This window comes from Acanthaster planci, linkage group LG14 (genome assembly GCF_054643075.1).
Source record: "Acanthaster planci isolate LZ-2023a linkage group LG14, COTS_SCS, whole genome shotgun sequence".
Lineage (NCBI taxonomy): Eukaryota > Metazoa > Echinodermata > Asteroidea > Valvatida > Acanthasteridae > Acanthaster > Acanthaster planci.
The window spans coordinates 7,715,080-7,735,464 of NC_141790.1; the positions used below are offsets into that span (position 1 = coordinate 7,715,080).

Genomic DNA, 20,385 nt, shown 5'->3' on the forward strand with positions numbered 1-20,385 from the left:
GGTATTTACAAAAGCAGGCTGGGCTTGGCTTTCTGGGAAGCAGGGCCTATCTTCTCCCTGCATGAAGAGCAGATTGCACTGCCTGGCAGACCACTCTGTGAGAGCTCAAGCAAACAGACATGCATGTTCCTCTGGCCCAGTACTGACCTAGTCAATTGCCCTTGCATGCCGAAATACTGCATTGCTACATGTAAATGGATCATTTCATAAACTTCAGGTCCGTTTCAGTGATATTTTCTGTCACAAATACACCTAACGTGTAATTTGACAAGGGGATATGTCACTGAACTTGACTTCAATGTATTTTTACCTGTTTACAATTTCTTAATCCCTCTTTGGAAATGGAAATTGGAAATAAAGAATGTGCTCTCAACTTTAATATAAAATCAGTTGACAGATGTACATGTAACAGGGACAGGAAAGGAATTTAGTGCACCTCAAATTTACAGAATGACCCAAATGCATCTTGAGCCAAGACTGGAACTCATGACATCAACATGCTTGGGCTGGTTTACATGTATGCATATTGTATGGTGTCTGCTTCATTCACAGCCAGTGACAAACACACGCAGAGAGGCTTGGTTGACAATAACGGAAAGAACACAATGAATCCAGGTCCCACATGAATGCTGTACATGTATACAGGTGTGTATATTACAGATGTGTGAAACTGCACGTGATTGTGCACACTCCACGCAAGATGCATACAAACAACCACACGCTCACACTGTGCCATTCCCATGGAAATCCGGGCTCGTTGATGCGTGATGCCCGTGCATACTGAACCACCAGTTTTCATCTGAATGTGCACAAATACCACCAGTTTCCATCTGAATGTATAGAAGCGTGTATGGTCTGTGCTTGGCCACTAGCTCATCATTTCAACTGACACTGGTTTCAGTTATATGAACATGGGTCCACAGGGTGCATGTCAGAACTACGATTGAACTTGACATGCTGTACGTGTATATGTGCATGCATGTTGCCTGCTCTGTGCTTAACAAAGCAATATGCGTGTAGTTCCTACACCAGCAGCTGACATAAACCCAGTCAACATGGTTCATATGGTTCACACCAGTAGGCCACTGTGGTGCTGCTCACATGTGACCATGCTACATAACTTTTTCATTGAATTATTTTTGCCCTCTTTCATTTTCTTCCCAAAACATGCTTGACTTTATTTACACTGGCCTTCTTTATTTTCAAACATGATATCCTTGAATTCTTTAACACATATGTGCAACAAACTCTATAAAAGGCCTTTTCTAAAAAATATTACCTGTATAACGTTTTTGAACAAAGCCTAGAGAACAAAATTAACTTTCCTAGAACAGTTAGCCAAAAGGAACACAATCGCAAGAAAATCTGAAAATAAGATATTCAGGAAACAATAATTAAAGTAAATAATTTAATTACTAGTGCCTGCTAGCAAAATGCACATGGTTTATGAAGCATGTTAAAGACCTACATGTACAATGTATGTTAACTCAATAATGCCAGTTACCATCAGTGCAGTGCCATGGCCTTGCCATTGTCATTTTTAATACCTCCAACACTTTATACACATACTTGGGAGCCCATTTCATAGAATTGATAAGCGTAGACATTCATGTGGCACATCAGAACATGCACTTGCTGGACTGTGCTTCATAGCAATATGTTTCTCGACCAAAATTCATGTAATATGCAGCCTGCCCCCCCAGGTACGAGCAGTTTTATAACCTATATAGTTTTATAGATAACACTTTTGGTTTGATTTTGCCATTGGTGATCCGGATACATGCCCAGCAAATGCAAGCGAGTCAGCTTGTGCAACTTTCAAGTCTGATCACAAGACCTACATCAAATCGCAAAATGCACACTTCACCTTTACATTTTAATTTTGACGGGCATGCTTCTGAGTATTCCTCTTTATAAAGGTGGCCAAAAGTCAGTTTTGATTTCATGCACTAAACTTACATACCAAGTGTGGACTTGTGAACAAAAGATGTCCACACATGCAGGAAAGGAGGAAGGTCTGTGGACTTACACATGTCCACAGGACATTTCCCCTTCTCTGAAAAAGAAGATTAGAGGCATTTTGGGGTAGGGGTCATCATTCGTAAAAGGAAGAGGAATAGTCAAGGAAACCTTGTACAAAAAGCCAACTGAAAATCTTGTTTCCAGCCCAAGAAGAACGACTATTTTCTCTGAGTTTTCTTAACTGCATAAAAAGAAAGGAATGTCGACACTAGGTATGTAAGGTAAGTGTGTGTTTGTTTACCGGAACATATCTCTGGATTGCCGAAAGCAAATAAGATAGAATAGAAAGCATCGTCATGCCACAAGTAATCTCTTTAAAACCCACACAAGTTATAAATACCGCCAGTTGACATTTCATGTTTAAAACAGACAGTGTTGGCTTTCACCTTTTTTTGGGGGGGGGACCACATGATGCTGCTTCTGATTAGTTCCCAGCTAAATTTTGCTTAGAGCCGGATGGCATAAATCCACAATGACAATTTCTGCCAAACCTCACCATGCAGTTGTGCCCAGATCCATGTTAGTTAATCAAGAGATATTGATTGTAAGCATTCCCTTACACTGCTTGCGACGAGTGGAGAACTCATCCATGCGAGCATGCATATTAGTCAATTTCCAGCTGTGTTTGCACAACTGTGACCGAGGCATATCAAATACATGTACAGTCGAACCTCGTTAATATGAGGTCCTTCGGACTTGGCAAATTACCTTGTTATAACAGGAACTTTGTAGTGTCAGGAATAAAAACATTGAAAAACAAAGGATTGGGACCTAAAAATTTCCTTGTTATCAGCAGAATCTTGTATTAACGAGGTTTGACTGTATCTGCACACGTGAGTGGATGTCTTTCATACAAGTGGCTCAATTCAGATCAAAACAGTATTTCTTTTTTGAGTCATGTCCTGGACTGGACCGTATTCCAACTGCACATGAGCAGCCCCCACCTGCACTCTTGGCTATTGCTACACGATTTATGTGCTGTACACATATATGCATGAGGACAAACTCACGGCGGGTACTAGTGAAATTGAAGGAAGTATGTACGAAATTCCCCTGGCCTTGTTCTGCTGAGGGTATTTTTTTTTCAATGCTCAAGCTTTGTGCACTTCCATCTTTTCTCTCTGGGAAGGTGGAAATTTATGACCAAAAACTACAGATTACAGATTCAATTATTGTCACCCCTGTCCTGCCAAAGAAATGTCTGCAGTGAAATGGTATCCGCTCATACTGATGATAACCATCTCAACGGCCAATTCTGCAATAACGATTTTTGCTACATGGCACCCCATAGATCTTTGTACATGCAACCCCTGTGATTCATCCCAACAGAAAAAAAAAATCAGTGAGTCTTGGCACCTGCCTATTAAGCTCATGCACCACTGGAATACAGAGCTGGCTCTACCAAATCCCAGGTATTATATCGGTCAATTTTAAAACCTGTGTCTTTTAAACTGTTCACTATTCCCTCCAGGCAATGTTACATTTCTAAAGTATTGCTGGTGAAAGCTACGAGTCCAAGGACAAAAAAAAACACTTCAGAATACAACACTGTTGCACAGAGGTAACATTCACGATAGTAAAATATGAACACAGAATCTATTTTGTAAAGACTAAAACAGAATTACAGATTTTACAGAGATTATTAAAGATCCTAGAGTTATTAATATAAAATTATATAGAAACCCATTATAAAAACTGCATTAATATGCTCTAATTGCTCGCTCAGTGCTTTTTTGACATACACACAATTCACCTCTACATGTATTTCAGTACCATTCCTATCAGTTGTCGATTCAGTACTGTGCCGTCCTTAGGGTTGAGTTGATTGCAAAAAAGGATGAATTGTGAATGGGGCTTCCATAAAAATGGAACAATAACTGTCTTGCAAATATTGTGATGACATCTGAAAAGGGGCTGAACCAACAAGCAACTCTAACAGATTTTGCCATTACACCTCACACTTCCCATTTGCAGTTCACCTTTCGGATGGAAACACCATCCTTGCCTATTCACAACCGACAATGCTAATAAAGTACTGATACAAAATCTGGCTATACTGTGGGTTTAACAAGGCATGTATGCCATGTCATACCGGGTGCACGTGGGATGCACCTGTGGAAACATGACCACCGTAACTCACAGAGCTACATGTAGATACATGTACATGTATAGAATTACTAGAGTGCTGCCTCGCTGTGCAAAGTGAAGCCTGCGGGGCTCATCCATGTTTGAGCACAAACCAACGGGAAAATGTAAATTCCGAACCGCTTTTGTACAGTGCTTTGCATATCTGCATCTGTGTTTTAAAACGATCGGTCATGGCTAGCAAATGACTGTTTAGTTTTGCTTGATGTACACATAAACAACTAAAACATGGGCATATATGCGCTTTGAATTCTAAATCAAATGACAGAAAAGAGGCTACATGTGTTATTTAAGAATTCTGTACTTACGTGTACTTGCACATAATTAGGAATTCATTCCAAATTATGGCATCATGTACGATAGAAACACGCATGAATTTAAAATGTCTGTGTCAAGGGGCCTTCCAAGTTTCTCCATGTACAGAATTTAACAAGGTAGCACTCTAGTACTATATAGCTCTATGATGGAACTGTACATACATGTACTTGAGATTTGCTGATTAAATTTGTCAAAATTCAATACATGTAATTTCCTCTTTAGGATTGCTAACAATGGAGGACATTTGCTGAACATTTTTGTTTGTGAGTGGTCCGGTGCAAATGTTGTCGAGCATGTGCCAACCCTACATACCTAGTGTGGACCCGTGAATAAAGGAGATCCACATGATGAAGGTTGTGTGAACCTTGTCTGGACCAAGCCAGGTCCTAGCAAGGTTATCTCCTTTCTGAAAAAAAAGTTTTAAAGGCATTTGGAGGACATCCATAGTATAAAGAAGAACAGCCAAGGAAAGCATTAAAATCCAGCTTACAAGAATGCTCCAAGTACAAGAAAAAAGAAGAATTCCCACTGGGTTTTTCTAACCTCCATGAAAACAAAGGTATGTCCACACTAGGTACATAACGTATGTGTTGTGGCACAATGCTAAACTAAGTTAGGACTCTCAAAATACAATGTGTCTGAAAAAGGCAACCACAAACTGTTTGAGGAAAAAACTGTGCACCTAACACTGCTCCTTTCAACCAAAACCGTTTTGTGTGGAATATGCACGTGTGCGAAATCAAGAGTGAATACATTTACAGAGAAGCCGTCCGTCTGGTACACATGTACTGCCGGTGAATTAAAAGAATGGTTGGAAAGTTCATGTTAAATGCATGTTAAACACAGTAACTGCCGAAACGTTTAGTAAACTGGTCTCTTTAAGGCAAAGTCTTGGAGCACAGTGCATCCTGAATTGTACCAACTGTTGCATTTCGTTTTTAGAGGAGACAGAAACGTTATTAAATATAAAGCAACTTAACCTTGACCCCCTTACTGCAGGTCCCTAGAAAGTAAAATAGAGTCATGCTAGATCAGAAATGATCTGGGTCAGTGGCATAACCAGGGGAGGGGACTGCTGCGGGGGGCAACACAGGATGCATATAATTATTTTCATGTACATGTATGCAGTGGAAGTGAACAAGTTAGCTTGGATAATATATTGTTAAATTTCAACATTTCAAAGGGGAGGGTGGGCATGGACATCCCCCGAGGGGCATAGACCCCCCACTGTGCCCCACTCCCATAGTTGCGTCACAGGTTATGGCTACTCTATTGAGTCAATGTGTCAACGTTTGTTGTTTCGATTTTCAAGCAAGGTCCGCATATAAATTTTAAGATTAAAAAAATAGTCAATTTTACAAAAACCCTCTTATTTGGGTTTTTTTAATCCTTGGTTAGTTAAAATATGCCATGCATTGTTCTTGGGATTGAACAGTGCATTTGTGAGTCTTTCAATGCAAAAATCACGAATCTGAGTTCCCAGCTGAAATTGGTATAAAGCAAGATATGGGCACAGGAAAAGCTACCTTTTGTGTTAACCTTTTGCATCAGTGACAACTTTTATATTTCATGAGGCCTATATTTTGAAAGTGCATCAAGGCATGGGGGGGCGCTGGGTTAAGCTACTCAGAGGGCCATAATCTGCCTAGAGCAGAAGCACTGCCTCATCAGTTGAAAAGAGCCATGTTGGTGGGGAGTGTTCATTTGGTTGGTAGCCACGCAACTGTAACATGTGCATTTCATAGTCGTTTGTGAACCAGAGAAGTAGAGTTGTCACCAAAGAAGCCGTCGTTGCTAGGAACCTTGTGCCCTCTCTTGATTCCGCTCGGGGCAGATAGCAGGTGGGAGCTCAAATTTTTTGCCTGCTGGTACGATGCCAAAGGCATTTGTTTTTGCTTCGTCCATCTGATGTCAGTAATCAGATGACTTTTCTGAAATTTACATGTAGGTGATATGAAACAGATTGGCCCTAGTGTACACAACAATTGGTTGTATGCGAACTAGTCCGGTGACAATACATGCATCATTGAGATGCAAACTAGTCGCATATTAATTCACATGTGACTTCACATTGGCCATTTAAATACATCTATTACACTCCAGAGTTTCTCTGCTTGTTTGAAAACCAAAAACTGCAAGAGTGGCAGCTTTTTGCAATACAGACCAGTGTGTGTTAATACAAAAACACAAATTGGCCAGCACTGACGAGCTAGTGCTTGTCTAAGCAAACCTTGTGAGCACCAGGTCATGCATAGTCTCTAAGGGCACATAGGCATGCACTAGTTCCCCCATTGCCGGGCAACATATTGTATGTATAATAAGGCATAGTTTGAACATGATAGACCAATGGGTCACAACAATATCCATTCTTCTGCAAACACACTTACACCGCACATTGCTCAACTTTGATCCCGCCATTAATCTTTGGAAAAATACATATTTGCTCGGAATCTTCTTAAAACAGAAGCACAGGAAGTTTGTTCTCAAAGTGTAGTTTACCGTTTTGTTTTTTCCTCTTGAGAAAAGTGACCTTGCCCTTTGCAAACAGAGCAGCGAGAAATAATATTTAATTTCCGGAGTTGTAATCTTGAGTTAAACTTGCTTCTCTTTTTTTATAAACTACTTTTAGAGGATCTTTTGTGTGCAATATTATCTTTATCTTTGGTGATCTTGAGGGTGATAATGAATAACATCATGCCAAACTTTTCCAAAGCGCCTCATTTGTAAATCTTAGTTCTGCCACTATCTTATCCAAATGCTACTCAAGGACACAGCCAGGTAAGACTTTGCCAAGTCCAAATGTCTACAGGCAGCAGATACCCGCCTTAATTTTAGCTTCATCCGGTTTTATCCAGTTTCATCCAGTCACGTATCTCAGATCACATGAGATTTGACCGGATACAAGACGATAAACCCTGATCTGAATAACAAGAACGGTACGGTCGGTAATTAAAAGTGCTCTTCGTTAAGAAATCTGCAGACTGTCTACACTCAGTAACTCCACAATCTCTGCATTTCTGTTTGAACACTTCAGACAGAGCCACCCAGCTGTGACCATACCTAAGCCTGCAGTTTATACTCTTCGCAGATTTCCCATCACAGTTTGGTCGACAAAGGAAGGGGGGCCAACCTGATGGGGAAGGGCCCGTGCGTAGTCTAGCAGTGGTGACCGAATCCGTGGTGACCAAATCCGTGGTGGTGGTGGTGGTGTCCGAAAGCACCGTGGTGGCCAAATCCGTGATGGTGATGGTGGTGGTGACTGCCCGCCAGTGCGGCCCCAGCTAAGAAGCCCAGACCGGCACTGGTACCAGGGCTCGGCTAGTGGTTTCACACAAGAAAAACCGATGAAGGTAAAAACTGTTATGAACCATTTAATATCAATATGCAATTCAGTGACTCACTGTCTTAAGATCTATAGGGTGATCTCAACGACCAACATGACCCACTACACATCCACCATTGTTCTAAGCAAGGATGACTAGTTAATGCAATAAGAATCCAACTGGCAGTTAGCCCTGTGCTGCAGACCACTGCGTGGTTAACATTCAAAGAAGCAATGCATGGTAGCACTAGTTAGATTTAAATCAACTGTGCCTGTGGAAATGAGTGCCTCACCCCCGGATTGGCCACATATACTGTCCGAGTGGGCTGGACAACGGTCAGGTTGGACACTGGCTGCTGCGGGGGAGGATGGATGTACGTAGGTTGGTTGGGGTTGTACGCCTGCAACAAACGGGACAACAGTCCAATCTGTATAAGCTTGAAAGACAGTGCCTTGGTTTGTCTGAAAGACTTCTGGTCAATCACAAGTCAAACCAATCACAAGTCAATCTCAAACCAATTACAAGTTCATCTTGTCCAACTAAAGTCAATCGTGTCACTCCCAAATCAGTCACAAGTCAATCACCAGTTACATGTAATAGACTGATCCAGTAAGCCCCGCCCACTGTGCATGTGGGCACTTAACACATGTTCTTCTTCAATGCCATACTACACATTCCAGCTATGTGCATCATAATGTACGTGCACTCAAGTCAGACTTTTGGGCACGCATGTCAGACATAAATCACGGCTGTGATTGGCCAGAACACAATGGGATGCGGCTTAATGTGTCGGTCCATTACATGTAAATAACACGCCGATCACAATCCAAGCATAAGCCACTGGATTTCTGGTTAACTTGAAACAGGATGGCTTGTCGTGGTCTTTCAGAGACTCGACAACTGCTGTGTTTACTGTTTAGTTCTCAATGTGTCAGCTTACCCCTGATGCATTGTATGGGACCGCAGCCTGGGTTATGTATGCTGGGGCTGGGGGCGGGGCGGAACTGTAAGCAGAATAAGCTGCAGGTGGGGGCGCAGCTTGGGCCACTGGTGGGGCTGCAGCCGCGGCATAGTGACCTGTGTACAAATCAAAGGGCAAACCCCAGAGAGTGGTTATTATAGTAAACAAAATATCACATTGCACGTCACCACATTCACTTAAGCCAACAAGGGTAATGTGTACAAGTGTTCAGCATAAGTATGCCTAATACTAATTTTAACCACGAGAGGAACAAAAGAGGGCGTGCTTTCTTTGGTACTCACCGCATAGGTGTGCCATGAGGCTCGCAAGTATATGCACGTTAGACGTGGAGCACGCCAAGTACGTGTAACTAATTTACTCTGTCATGTATGGTCTTTGCATTAATGCAGAACGCGTACAAGAACCCACATGTAACCACCTGTCTTTCCTTTTCGCCGATTGGGGGGTGCACTTCAGCTCGGGGTGGATAGGCTGCCCGTACCAGGGATGGGTTGAATCCATCACAAGTCCAGTCACAAACCCATTCACAAGCAACAGGTTCAACAATGGGTCACAGTTCCTTTGGACAGCTTGGGACCTGCTTTAAGACTGGATGGCTTATGATTGGACTTGTGGGGACTTGCAGGAAGATTTACGATAGAGACGACCACCTCAATGTACAGCCCTAACCTGTGCTGTAGCAACTATAAGACACTGTGGCCACCAAGCCACTCAGTTGACTACAACAGTACATGTGGGTCCTACAAACCATTTGAAGCTGCATGTGTTGTAGCTTTATACTGTTAGCATGTCGCCCATCAAAATGAGAGGTTATTCAGTAAATCTGAAATTATCTAAAACCCACATCCTTGAAAATACAATTCGAAATCTTGACAAATATCACTCACTTGTGGGTGCATAGGCAGGTTGAGGAGATGCGTACAGGTTAGGGTTGAATCCAATGGGCGGAGGCTGGCCAGCATTGGTGGGGGCACTGTACGCTGCATCGTAAAACACCAAGGAAGACTGCGACTATACCAACTTGCATATATACATGTACATGTATATCTTTGAAAGACTCCCATACTATTCAAAAGCTTGACTTTATCCCAATAGCACTGTGCATCCTTAGAAAATTACAGTATTTTACCCTACGTTGCACATGCTGTTTCTAACAATATTAGAATCTGTATCCCGGTCAATCAACAATTTCAAGAGAACATTTTACAAAGTCAGAGACCCATTTAAAAATCTACATTAACATGTACCGTAACCAGACTAAAACGTACACTAAATCATTTCCATTTGAATTCAGACTGATTTTAACCATAGAGCTACACTGTACCTCATTTTAAGGATTTAGATTTTTTACAATTTCTTTATTTCTTCATGTTTTTAAGTACAGTAAACTCAAAGTCGGTTAACTCGGACCTCCACGTATCTCGAAGACATTCTTCATTCCCGCCAAAAGAATAGTCTTTTACATACAAAAATACCACCGTAACTCAAAATGCCCACACCACTACATCCCCTTAACTCAAATTTTTTAAGGGTCAATCCAAAAAGACCGCCGCCAAATTACTGATAATGAGTGGAAAAAGAATGCGGAGACTTTAATTATGACTCAAACTGCACTTTGTCTTTTTGTGTGAGGACACGAGCATACTTGCTGCCAGTGCCATTTAAATCAACTCCTCCTGACCACAACCTAAACAAATCCCAACTTTCAAGCAAGCCTGATTGCCATCATGGCCCAACTGTAGCCCGCATGCACGCAGTTTAATTGTTGATTTGTTACGGTAGACCACACTGAAGGAACTTTTGTGCATGCCGAGGCTAAAGCCTGGCTGCCACCTGCCCAATTGCATTACTCGTGCACTGCTCACATTCTGACTGACATGCGCTCCTGGTGTGGTGCTGGAAATGCTGTTTTGCGTTGCCAAATTTCACCGAATTTTTAAAAAAAGGAAAGGTAAAGGAATGAAAAGAGTAACAAAAACGCACAAACATTTTTATTTTATGCTCGAATGTTTTGAAATGCAAAATGTTGCACCCTCAAGCGATTAAAGAGGAATGATCATACATGTGGACAAACGTGGACAGACAGGAAAACTCCGGGCCTGGCCGGCCCCGGTCAATGGAGCAAGCACAGGGCTGTGCGCTTCATACCGCAGTAGGCACCGAACGGAAGAACAAAAAAGCTTTAATGCTTTATGTTTTATTTATCAGTAAAACAGAAACATTTACATAAGAAACACAGGAAATCTTCTTGGATATAAGGAAATAACCATCACATATAATGTCTCCAACAGCCACCATAGGGCAAGTAGGGTTACACTGTGCATGTATGTGTGGGCAAGACTCGGGAACTTCATTAGCTCAAAATCCGGATAACTAAAAGTTTTTGTCCATTCCCCTGAGGTTTCCCCTGACAGTTTACTGTTATGCTACATGGTACACTAGATCTTGAGACCTGCAGACAAATTGATGAACTGACCAGGGGATGCTTGGCCTGGTTCCAATACAATAACACCAAATTCAAGCTCTCATGCTGTAACTAACCATCTTCTTGCTTATTCAAGTAAATGTAAGTTTTTTATCTTTGTTTCATTGCGCCCCTGTACAGTGTGCATCCAACAGTGGCATTTTAAAATCAAAAGACGCCACACTATAGAGTTCCCTGTCTTCCGTTAATGTACCATAAGAAAGATTTCAACATTCGCCCACCACCTGAGACCAGTTGTTTGAAAGCTCCAAATATCGTCCACTCCTAAATTTCATCATCAGGTTGAAACTTTTGGGTACTTCCCAAGTCTGATCGGGGAAGATAAGTGGTAGCCAGACGCGGGATTCTTTTTTTACTTTTTTCCCCTTTTGAACACTATGTGGAAGAAGACGCATCTGAATAACCAGACAAAAACTTACGTGGCGGCGGCCCAGTGGGCTGATGATATGGCTGGGGTGGATAAGCTGGGTTCATCTTTCCCACTGCAAAACAAATGAAGGTAAGCAACACACAGGTAAGCCTGGTTTCCATATCGATGTGAGCAAGGCAGAGAGCAATGCAATCAAGACGCAAACTCCAACGCGGACAAATGGGAACATGTCAAATGGAAGTGTCACCACAAGTGATACAAACACGCCCGCTGGCATGACAGGCATACAACGATTTTTCTCTCACTTAGTACCACTCATTTTGTCCATTATCTCCTTATTACTAGCATATGTAGCCCCACTTGTCAACAAAATAGCTGACCATTAACAAATTACATCAAACTGGAGTCTCAGTTTGGCTTCAAGAGCCAACATTGCCACTTTTGCAAATATTTCTGAGTGTAAGACGTCATTTCCACTTTTTTGGTGGAATTACATTGCATAACGTCTCAACTCAAGCAAAGGTTACAAACCTTATGATGCTCCAATAATTCTACACAAGACCCTGCAACATGAGGAAAGCAAGGCTGGGAATAGCCCTTATGTTTTAAACCGTGTACTCACTGTATGGACCCTATACAGAAACTGAAGGTTTACTGAGTAACCTGTACATGTATACCCATGCATATACATGTATATTACCCCCAAACTGTAAATATCCCAATCGTCTTAAGTCTATAGTGCTGTAGCTGGGCTAGCCTAACTGTAGTACGTGAGCCAGTGTGAGTGTTACGCCCCAACTAAAGTGTCTGTCCCAACTGTAGCATTACAGTTGGGCTGCCACAACTATGGTCGTCAAATTTCTTTCAAAATATTGCTCAACCTTCTCCAAGTTTATGCAGCTCACTCCTGAGATACATGCACATATAATTCATTGAAAATGTGCCACCCTGGGTAAGCACAAGTTGTTGATATGAACGAGACCATTTTAGCACGTTACGTGTATGGCACACACTGGCACTCTGTGCTGTACATTCTAGTTGGGCTAACCCAACTACAGTGTACAAAATGCCACTTTGAATCACCAACAAATGCTAGCAGAATCCAGTTTTTGGTTAATGCCATACGGTGTAGATGACATGAAAAGGTAGGCATATTTTTGATGAATTCTGTCAGGTGTGAGCCGCAAAAGCCTGGAGAAGGAGAAGTTTTCGGCCGAGATGTGCTGACAATATTTCAGTCAGCCAAAATTGCGTCAATATATTTGGGACCGTCCAATCTACATGTACATGTATAGTTGGGACTGATGCTTGAATTGCAGCGTAACATGTTTACAAGTTGAGCCAAGAGACCAAGGGTAACGTTAGATAAGAACTGAGGCTCTTATGCTGACAAAATCAACAAAGACAAAATTCATGTGTACAGACTTAGAAGCTCAAGTGGTTTCTTTTTCAACTTTTACTGGAAAGATTTCCATATACAACTGCCACTTGACACCCTGTGTACAAACAAACATGTGACGGGTCTGAAAATTTTTAATTTTTCTAAGTGACTGTATCTCAATATTTTCACTGCTAAATTTGACTTCTTGGGCATCTTATTGCCTTCAGATGGCTAATGAGGCAATGCAGGGAAAATTTGTAGCATCCATAAATGGAAGTCTTTCTTTTGGTCATTATTAGCCCTGGCCCAATACTCGACCATTACTGGCTCCATAAATGGGGCCCAGATGCTGGAAAACCATAGCTATATGTACCTCCACATCCTGGGCCCCACTGACAGTCTCTGGCAGTGCATGAGAGACAGTGGAAAATTGATTAAAAACTAAAAAAACTTTCACTTTGACAAAAAATTTTAATAAAGAAAATTTCATATACAAAATTTCCAACATTTAATCTTGGAATTTATGAAGTGACAGCCAAAACACTAGCCTACGGACTTACTTGTACACAACGTGTGTAATTACATGTAGCCAATCAGTGTGATTGCTAGCCCAGGTTGGCCGTTGTCTTCATTTACACTTGCGACTGACGTCTAGGGTACAAAAGTCCTCCTACAATGCAAATTTTTTTTCAACGGTTTTTCTCACATTTTTACCTGGCGAAGACAGCTCAAATGTTGCTCACAAATGCCTTGTACCCAAAATTCCATAAATGCTCTGTTGAGATTAGTAAACACACCCGCGGACAACGTATTGTGCAGGAAATTTGGTGCAACTCCCCACTTTCTGTCGTGAATGATCTATGTTCGTTTGGTACGCATACTTGTGAAATGCATAGTAACCGACTGCAGAAGAGCTGTGGGCGTAAAGAAGTCGCAGATAAGGCCATGTCCAAAACAGGCTTCTAAAAGCTACGGCTAGGTCTGTTGTCTGCGCCTCTCCACGAATTTCCAATGGAACGAAGACCTACACCTAGCTTTAGACAATATAACTGACAGAATGTAGGCCAAGCTTGGAGGCTATTTTGCGCATGTGCAAATGTGTACTACAAGATGAACATAGATCATTCATGAATCACGACGGAAAGCATGGAGTTTCCGCAGGCAAATTTTGTAATTTCAACACAGCATTTATGGAATTCGGGATACAAGGCACTTGTAAACAACATTTGAGCTGTCTTCCCCCAGGTAAACGTGCGCAAAAACCGTTGAAAAAAATTTAACATTGTAGGAGGACTTTTATACCCTGGATGTTAGTCGCAATGCAATGTGCATTTAGGGCCTAGACGACGTCCAACCTGGGCTACATGATTGCTTGCTCTTTGGGTGATCTGTTGATCTTCTTGTATGATTTAACAATAATTCCACCGGAGCCAAGTGCCTTTTCTTTCTAATTCGCCATTGTGGAAGATTGCTTTGAAAAAAGTGAAAGTAAAATTGGATATGTTACACAGGATTGACTTGGGCTATAAAGTTATAGGCCTGGTGATAGTGAAGCAGGATTGTGGCATCATGTTGATCGACCCATCGTGCCCAAGAGTAGACACAGCCTTGGCTACACTGCACAGTCATGGCAGTCTGCAGGCCGCGACGAAATGCCTGTCCGATAGCCCGGGGCAATCAAATTTTCATTTAAAATTCTAACTAGATGTGCCCGTTTGGGCAAGTCCAGAAAAGCTGATGTCTTTTCTGTCTTCACAAAATATCTTTCAATAACTTTTTCTCACGTTAAAATGCTTGTTTTTGTATATTTTCATACTTACATTTGCAATTTTTGAGTGTATTTTCTGTGTTCATGAGTTTAATTTGAGTTTGTTTTGCTCGTACTTGAAGCAAAACAAATTTCCTGCCGCGGCACAAGGTTTTCCGCCCACTAGTCTGGATGCCTCACACAGGCTCACCACGCGATACATTGTTGGCCAGTTTGCCGTTATGATTGCCTGAGTCACACTGTGTGAATCGCCCATAATTCTTGTGAATTGTCACCTGTAGAAATTTTTACATAGATTAAGACAGGTGTTCATCACTTTTTGAGATAAGTTGGGAAGCTGTCGTCCCCGTTCATGCCATTCAATCAAGACAAAAAAACTGACCAAAAAAAAAACAATTTCCAACCTACCGACCCTATTTTTAAGAGGCATGTAATTGGAAGCACCACTTCTTTGGGGGACTAATAAAAGACTGCATGCATGCAGTAGGCCTAAATTAAATAACCATAATAATTGTGGATTCCGAAAAATCTTGGTCCAGTGTTGATCTAATTCGGGCAAGTAAATTTATGGCATGGCCGGCCCGATCGGGCAAGCTAAAAAAAAATCGTCATGGCCTGGCAGTCTGACTAATCATGACGCTTTCGGTTAACAGTTGTGACAGTCCGAGTCCCTTGCTTGATACTTAATATAACAGAAATGACAGAAGGGAGAGATCTCCATGATCTCCGGAACAAAATGACTTTCGGTGAATTTGAATTCCGTAACTCCATGAACTCGGTAAGGGAGTATGTGTACATGTAAATGTAGGCCGAGCATGACCTAGGCCGTGATCTAAGCCCCATTTTTTAAGGGACTGGGCTTAATCGCGCACACACTGCAGTACATCATGCATGTCATGCCTGTCAAGTTGTCACAGTGGCAGGACGCTGTCCATATGTACATGTACTGTATACACCGTACGCTGTACAACTGGACAAGCCAACAGACAGTGATCCGATTTGCCACTGATCGTTAAGTACAGACATTGGCCCTATCTCAATTAATCTGGAACATAAACATTCCCAAGAAAACGTCTTGATCCAATTACTGTCAAAAATACCTTTTCAGTGAGTTTTGGTGAAATGGTGAAATCGAACGCCGAGAAATAGAGGGCAGTGGCAGTCTTCGAGCCGTTCCTAGCCTGTCTAGAGCATCTGTCATACTACTTACGCGTCATCTGTCCTGAAATATGTAGTGCTACCCGGTCTGCGATCAGACCAAAGTCTTTTTCGTTGTAAATTAAAGGGATGGGCGGGTACCAGACTACGGGGCCAGTACTAGACTATGTACTAGACTGCACTGCTGAATATTCCTGACGTCATAGTATTATTTGCATGATTTGGTAAACAGGGCCGGCACAACGTAGAGCTATATATAGCTGGATGGTTTCTACTAACTTATACTACATGTGACTTATATTTTTTGTGCTAAATTATACTATGTGATTGCAAACAGTAATGTATGTAGCAAGATGATCACAACGTCACCGTCGAGGAAAGCACGAAATTAAATTCAAATTGTCCAGTAATTAGGATTGTCCGTGCAATTATATTAATACGTGTATATGGAATGTGCACTGTAAAAGCAAAAGAAATATTTTTGGCAAAATTAAATAGACTTCTTGCCCGCAAGACCCTTCCTGTGTGTACAAGGACAGTCTCGATAAACGAACGAGTTGCTCGTTTTGCCGTTGAAACTTGAAGGGGTACTACAAATCGCTACTTAATTCTGTTCACAGCCACCTATCGTTCTTGACCGAGTGGTACGGGATATCCAAGCATCGAGTGTTCTTGACATTCCAAATAGAACCCACCCGCCCACCGTGACTCGGAGTGTTGGTCCTCAAGGAAGGCTGGTGCAGTTCTGAAACTCTGAGTGAATCTTTCGAAGCCTGAAGATTAAGGACAACATATACTCTCTGAACGTCACTGTTATCAGTGATTCTGGATTTTTTTCCCGGGGAAAAACTTGTGAATGAGGATTTTATCTTCCACTATGATAAACTGCGATCGAGGGGAGGGTTCCGTCGAGGCCATGGAAATGTTATAGTTGATGGGAGCACGCCCTTCCTCCATGATGGGAGAATTAGGCATATATTCGATCCCTAATCATTCAAATTCAAAGTTAAGTAGCTTGCATGTACTCTTGCACTCCCCTCACCCCTTGTAGATTTTTATTTGTATTATATTCATTAACGGTTTCGGGGTGGGGAAATTGGACCATGCCCCTCCCCCCAAAAAAGTGTTGTATGTACATCATGTAGATTTGAGTCACTTGACTTGGACTCGAGTCGGACCGTCGAGTGACTCGTGACTCGACTATGGGTGATGTCAGTTTTTGACTTGTGACTTGACTTGACCTGTGATCAAATGACTTGTGACCTGACTTATATGGTGTACTATTTACGACACACATTTGTCAATGTCGTATGTTGCGTATGTTGCGTCGTGCGCTAGCACAATGCGTGCTGTTGGCCTTTGATAGCTGGCGCCAAAACTGTTTCTTTCATTTCCGTCCCCGTACTGACCTATTTCCTATGATATCACAATCGTGCTGGACTACTATGTGTTGTGATGGTAATGAGTGGATAGTGTTGTGATGCTTCAAGATAAACTGGTCAACACGCAGTGTTCGCAAGTGCGCTTGTACGCGGTTGTGAAGCGGCCCATACGATCACTGTGGCCAAGCCTTCGGGCCGGGCGGTCCACACGCATGGTGGTGGTATAATTGTTAACAGTAGCGCACGTGGGTGAAAAGGTCTATATATGTAGGTAGCAGGCCTTGATCATGATTCTGTTGTTCTTTTTCACGTGTTCTTTCTAACTTTGTGTTTTCATTAAGAATGAGTTTTAAAGAAAAGGTTGTTTTGATTTTGTTTGGTTTGGTTTGAATCAAATGTAATATGAAAGATCGTCGCGACCAACTATCGGCATAAGTTGTCTCCAGGAAATAAATAATATTAACGTCAGCACGGTAACAATTAATATTTTAGCTTTTCCTGCTCTTATTCTGATTTTTCTAATAAATACTTCTAAATCCACTCTAAGATACATTTACAATACATCAATCATTATTACGTGCTTGGTAATGTAACATGGGGAACTGATGTGAAATTATACGTGGCCAAACAGAGTTAAAGAAAAGACACCGTCACGGTGATAACAGGGTCTACAGTGTTTTATTCAGAAACATGGACTAATATCATTGAAAAGGGTGAAGTTGAAGTGACGTTCATGAAGTTAATGAGGAAGACTCAAACTGAAGGAAGAATGAAGACGGAATATTCTGAGTGTAATAATAGAGAGCAGGCTGGGTGGTAACTTCTTAAACACGTGATCAAATTTGCGGTCTTAGACAATTGCCCCGCAGGAGCGGAAGTACTATTTGAAAGTTAATTACCAGGATGGACCACAGAGAAATATCTGTAAGGTTACAAATAACCGGATTTTTATTTTCAAAATATGACAGAAACTAATTCAAATTGATGAATAGATTAAATAAAAACAAGAAAAATCAACGCATGCAGCTCATGTTATGTATTTTGCAAGCACGGTGGACAGAAATGAAAGAAAACAGTGCCCTCTATGAACATCATGAAGCAAATTGAACGCGCGATCGCCGACGCGTCACGCGAGTCGGGCGTTGCGACGGGCGACGGCGTCCGAAAGCGACGGCGCAACGCGACGGCACGCCGCAAGGGACCAGAAATGTGTATCGTATATACTACACCCCAGACTTGTTACTGGACCAAATGACATGTGATGACTTGGCTTAGAAAAAGTCGAAAAATGGACCAATTGTGATTTGACTTCGACTTGCAAAAATTGGCTTGTTACCCACCTCTGCTGTGCAACAAAGGGACAAATTTTTCAGTTCTTGGAAAAGAATGAGTCTAGAGTCGTACACATTTCAAATTAATGCTCGTCTCAGCTAGTGTACCTGTGCAGATGTGACAAAAGTTCTCATTAGAAAATTAGAGAGAATTCACAAAATTGTTTCGAGCTTTAAAATTACAAAATTATTGGAAGCTTTAAATTGAAATTATGCATGCATCAATTTTATTTCGATGCTTTTTGTTAGCTCACTGGTTATCCTGGAATTGAACCGCGCTGGGAAATCTGATAGATGCGTACGTGCGTGTGCACAGTGAGATAGGCAAGACTCCCGGACCATGTCCTTTGCAGCACGAATTTTTACCAACAGCCAAAAACGTGGAAAGTGAAGGCTTTACCAATAATTAAGGCAAAAGACATGCTTTTTACAATGTTTAATTTACTTCAACCTCTGACCCGTGCCACAACAATTTCAACGCGGTTCATGAACCTGTTACTTTTTACAACTAGCAAAATATAACCCCGTGGTGGCAGCATTCCACTTGTCACTGGTTTTGTTCCCTCAAAATATTGGCAGAGTATGAATGATCTGGCTGCGGCTAACATACATGTACTCTGAACTGGATATTTTGGCGCAAGCCGCAGCCTCAAATCCATGTAAGTCAGAGCCGTTTTTGCACGGGCCCGTAAATATGGCGGCTTTCATGCACTTTGGAAATCGGCCGCTGAAAAGACCACGATTAGGGGCCCCGGACGTTTACCCTCAAGATCCAAAACAGAAAGAGGCAAGTAGAAGCATATTAGGATCATCAATGATGACAATTTTAGGGGTTTTAGGGTTCTGTTTAGAAATCCTGGTGCGTTTTTGGAGGGTTGATTTCACGTGATAGGCTAACATGGCTAAATAATGACAATGCCAACTATAGCATAAGACCCCACTGGATTTGGGACAGTCCCAGCTGTAGTACTGCAGTTGGGCTGGCCCAACTATTGTTGACCAATGTCTGTAGGAAATGTCTCAACATTATCCAAGTCAATGTGTCTCACACTTGACACAATTCATCTAAAATGTGACACTTCATCTCTTCATGATCTAGCCCTATGAGTATGACCAATGACATGACATTTGTAAATGATATGACTTTGGCACATGCTGGACATATGCACACAGGACCTCTCTGCTGAAGTTGGGCCGGCCCAACTGTAGCACTCTAGTTGGGATAGGCCTAGCCCCACTGGTGTGGCACCGACTCTCACTCCCGATCCATCCTTAGCCACACATCCCTATGCGCAATTTCGTGTCGGCGTACTGAACATTTTCGGCGCACCCACTTATCATTGTGGGCGCAATTTCTTTTGCACACGGACATGATTCTTGACCTTTCCGCTTTCTGAACCATTTATTTAATGATTTCACTCACGCTATTGAGGTATTTTCCCGTTTGCAAAAGCTAACGAATAAATGTGACAAAGCGTTTTGGCCAGTGGACATGGCAACCAGAACGAGTTATGCAAGTATTGTCAGGAGAGTGATGTGGTTCGTTCACTGGAAGAGAATCCTGAGAAGTTGGAATAGGTGGAATTGTAAGAGTGTCGAAGTGAGCACTTTTAAGTCTATCTATGCTGATACTGTCTTTTCGATTGCTAAGATCAGATCAAAGCTGCACTCACCAACGCTACTCTCCTAACACATCCAAAGCCAGGCGCTCCATTGAGCA

At 41.9% G+C, this 20,385-nt stretch overlaps 2 protein-coding genes across 8 annotated transcripts in view; one reads left to right on the top strand and one right to left on the bottom strand.

Moving 5' to 3' along the window:
* Nucleotides 1-1,394: 1,394 nt before the first annotated feature.
* On the bottom strand, nucleotides 1,395-16,017 carry LOC110985343 (uncharacterized). Its single transcript, XM_022246308.2, has 6 exons — nucleotides 15,895-16,017; nucleotides 11,695-11,757; nucleotides 9,678-9,770; nucleotides 8,749-8,885; nucleotides 8,101-8,208; nucleotides 1,395-7,803 (listed from the first exon to the last, which is right to left on the bottom strand). Exons 2-6 carry the CDS (start codon nucleotides 11,747-11,749, stop codon nucleotides 7,642-7,644), a joined length of 555 nt encoding a protein of 184 aa, XP_022102000.2. The 5' UTR covers nucleotides 11,750-11,757; nucleotides 15,895-16,017; the 3' UTR covers nucleotides 1,395-7,641.
* Nucleotides 16,018-19,323: 3,306 nt separating this feature from the next.
* Nucleotides 19,324-20,385, top strand: part of LOC110985351 (mediator of RNA polymerase II transcription subunit 12-like protein) — a 50,696-nt gene continuing 49,634 nt past the window's right edge. For all 7 annotated transcript variants that reach the window (XM_087146081.1, XM_087146084.1, XM_087146082.1 and 4 more), the window contains exon 1: nucleotides 19,324-19,452. In XM_087146081.1, coding sequence (XP_087002207.1) covers nucleotides 19,360-19,452 — 93 coding nt within the window. In that variant the 5' untranslated portion in view covers nucleotides 19,324-19,359. The remainder of the gene's footprint in view (nucleotides 19,453-20,385) is intronic.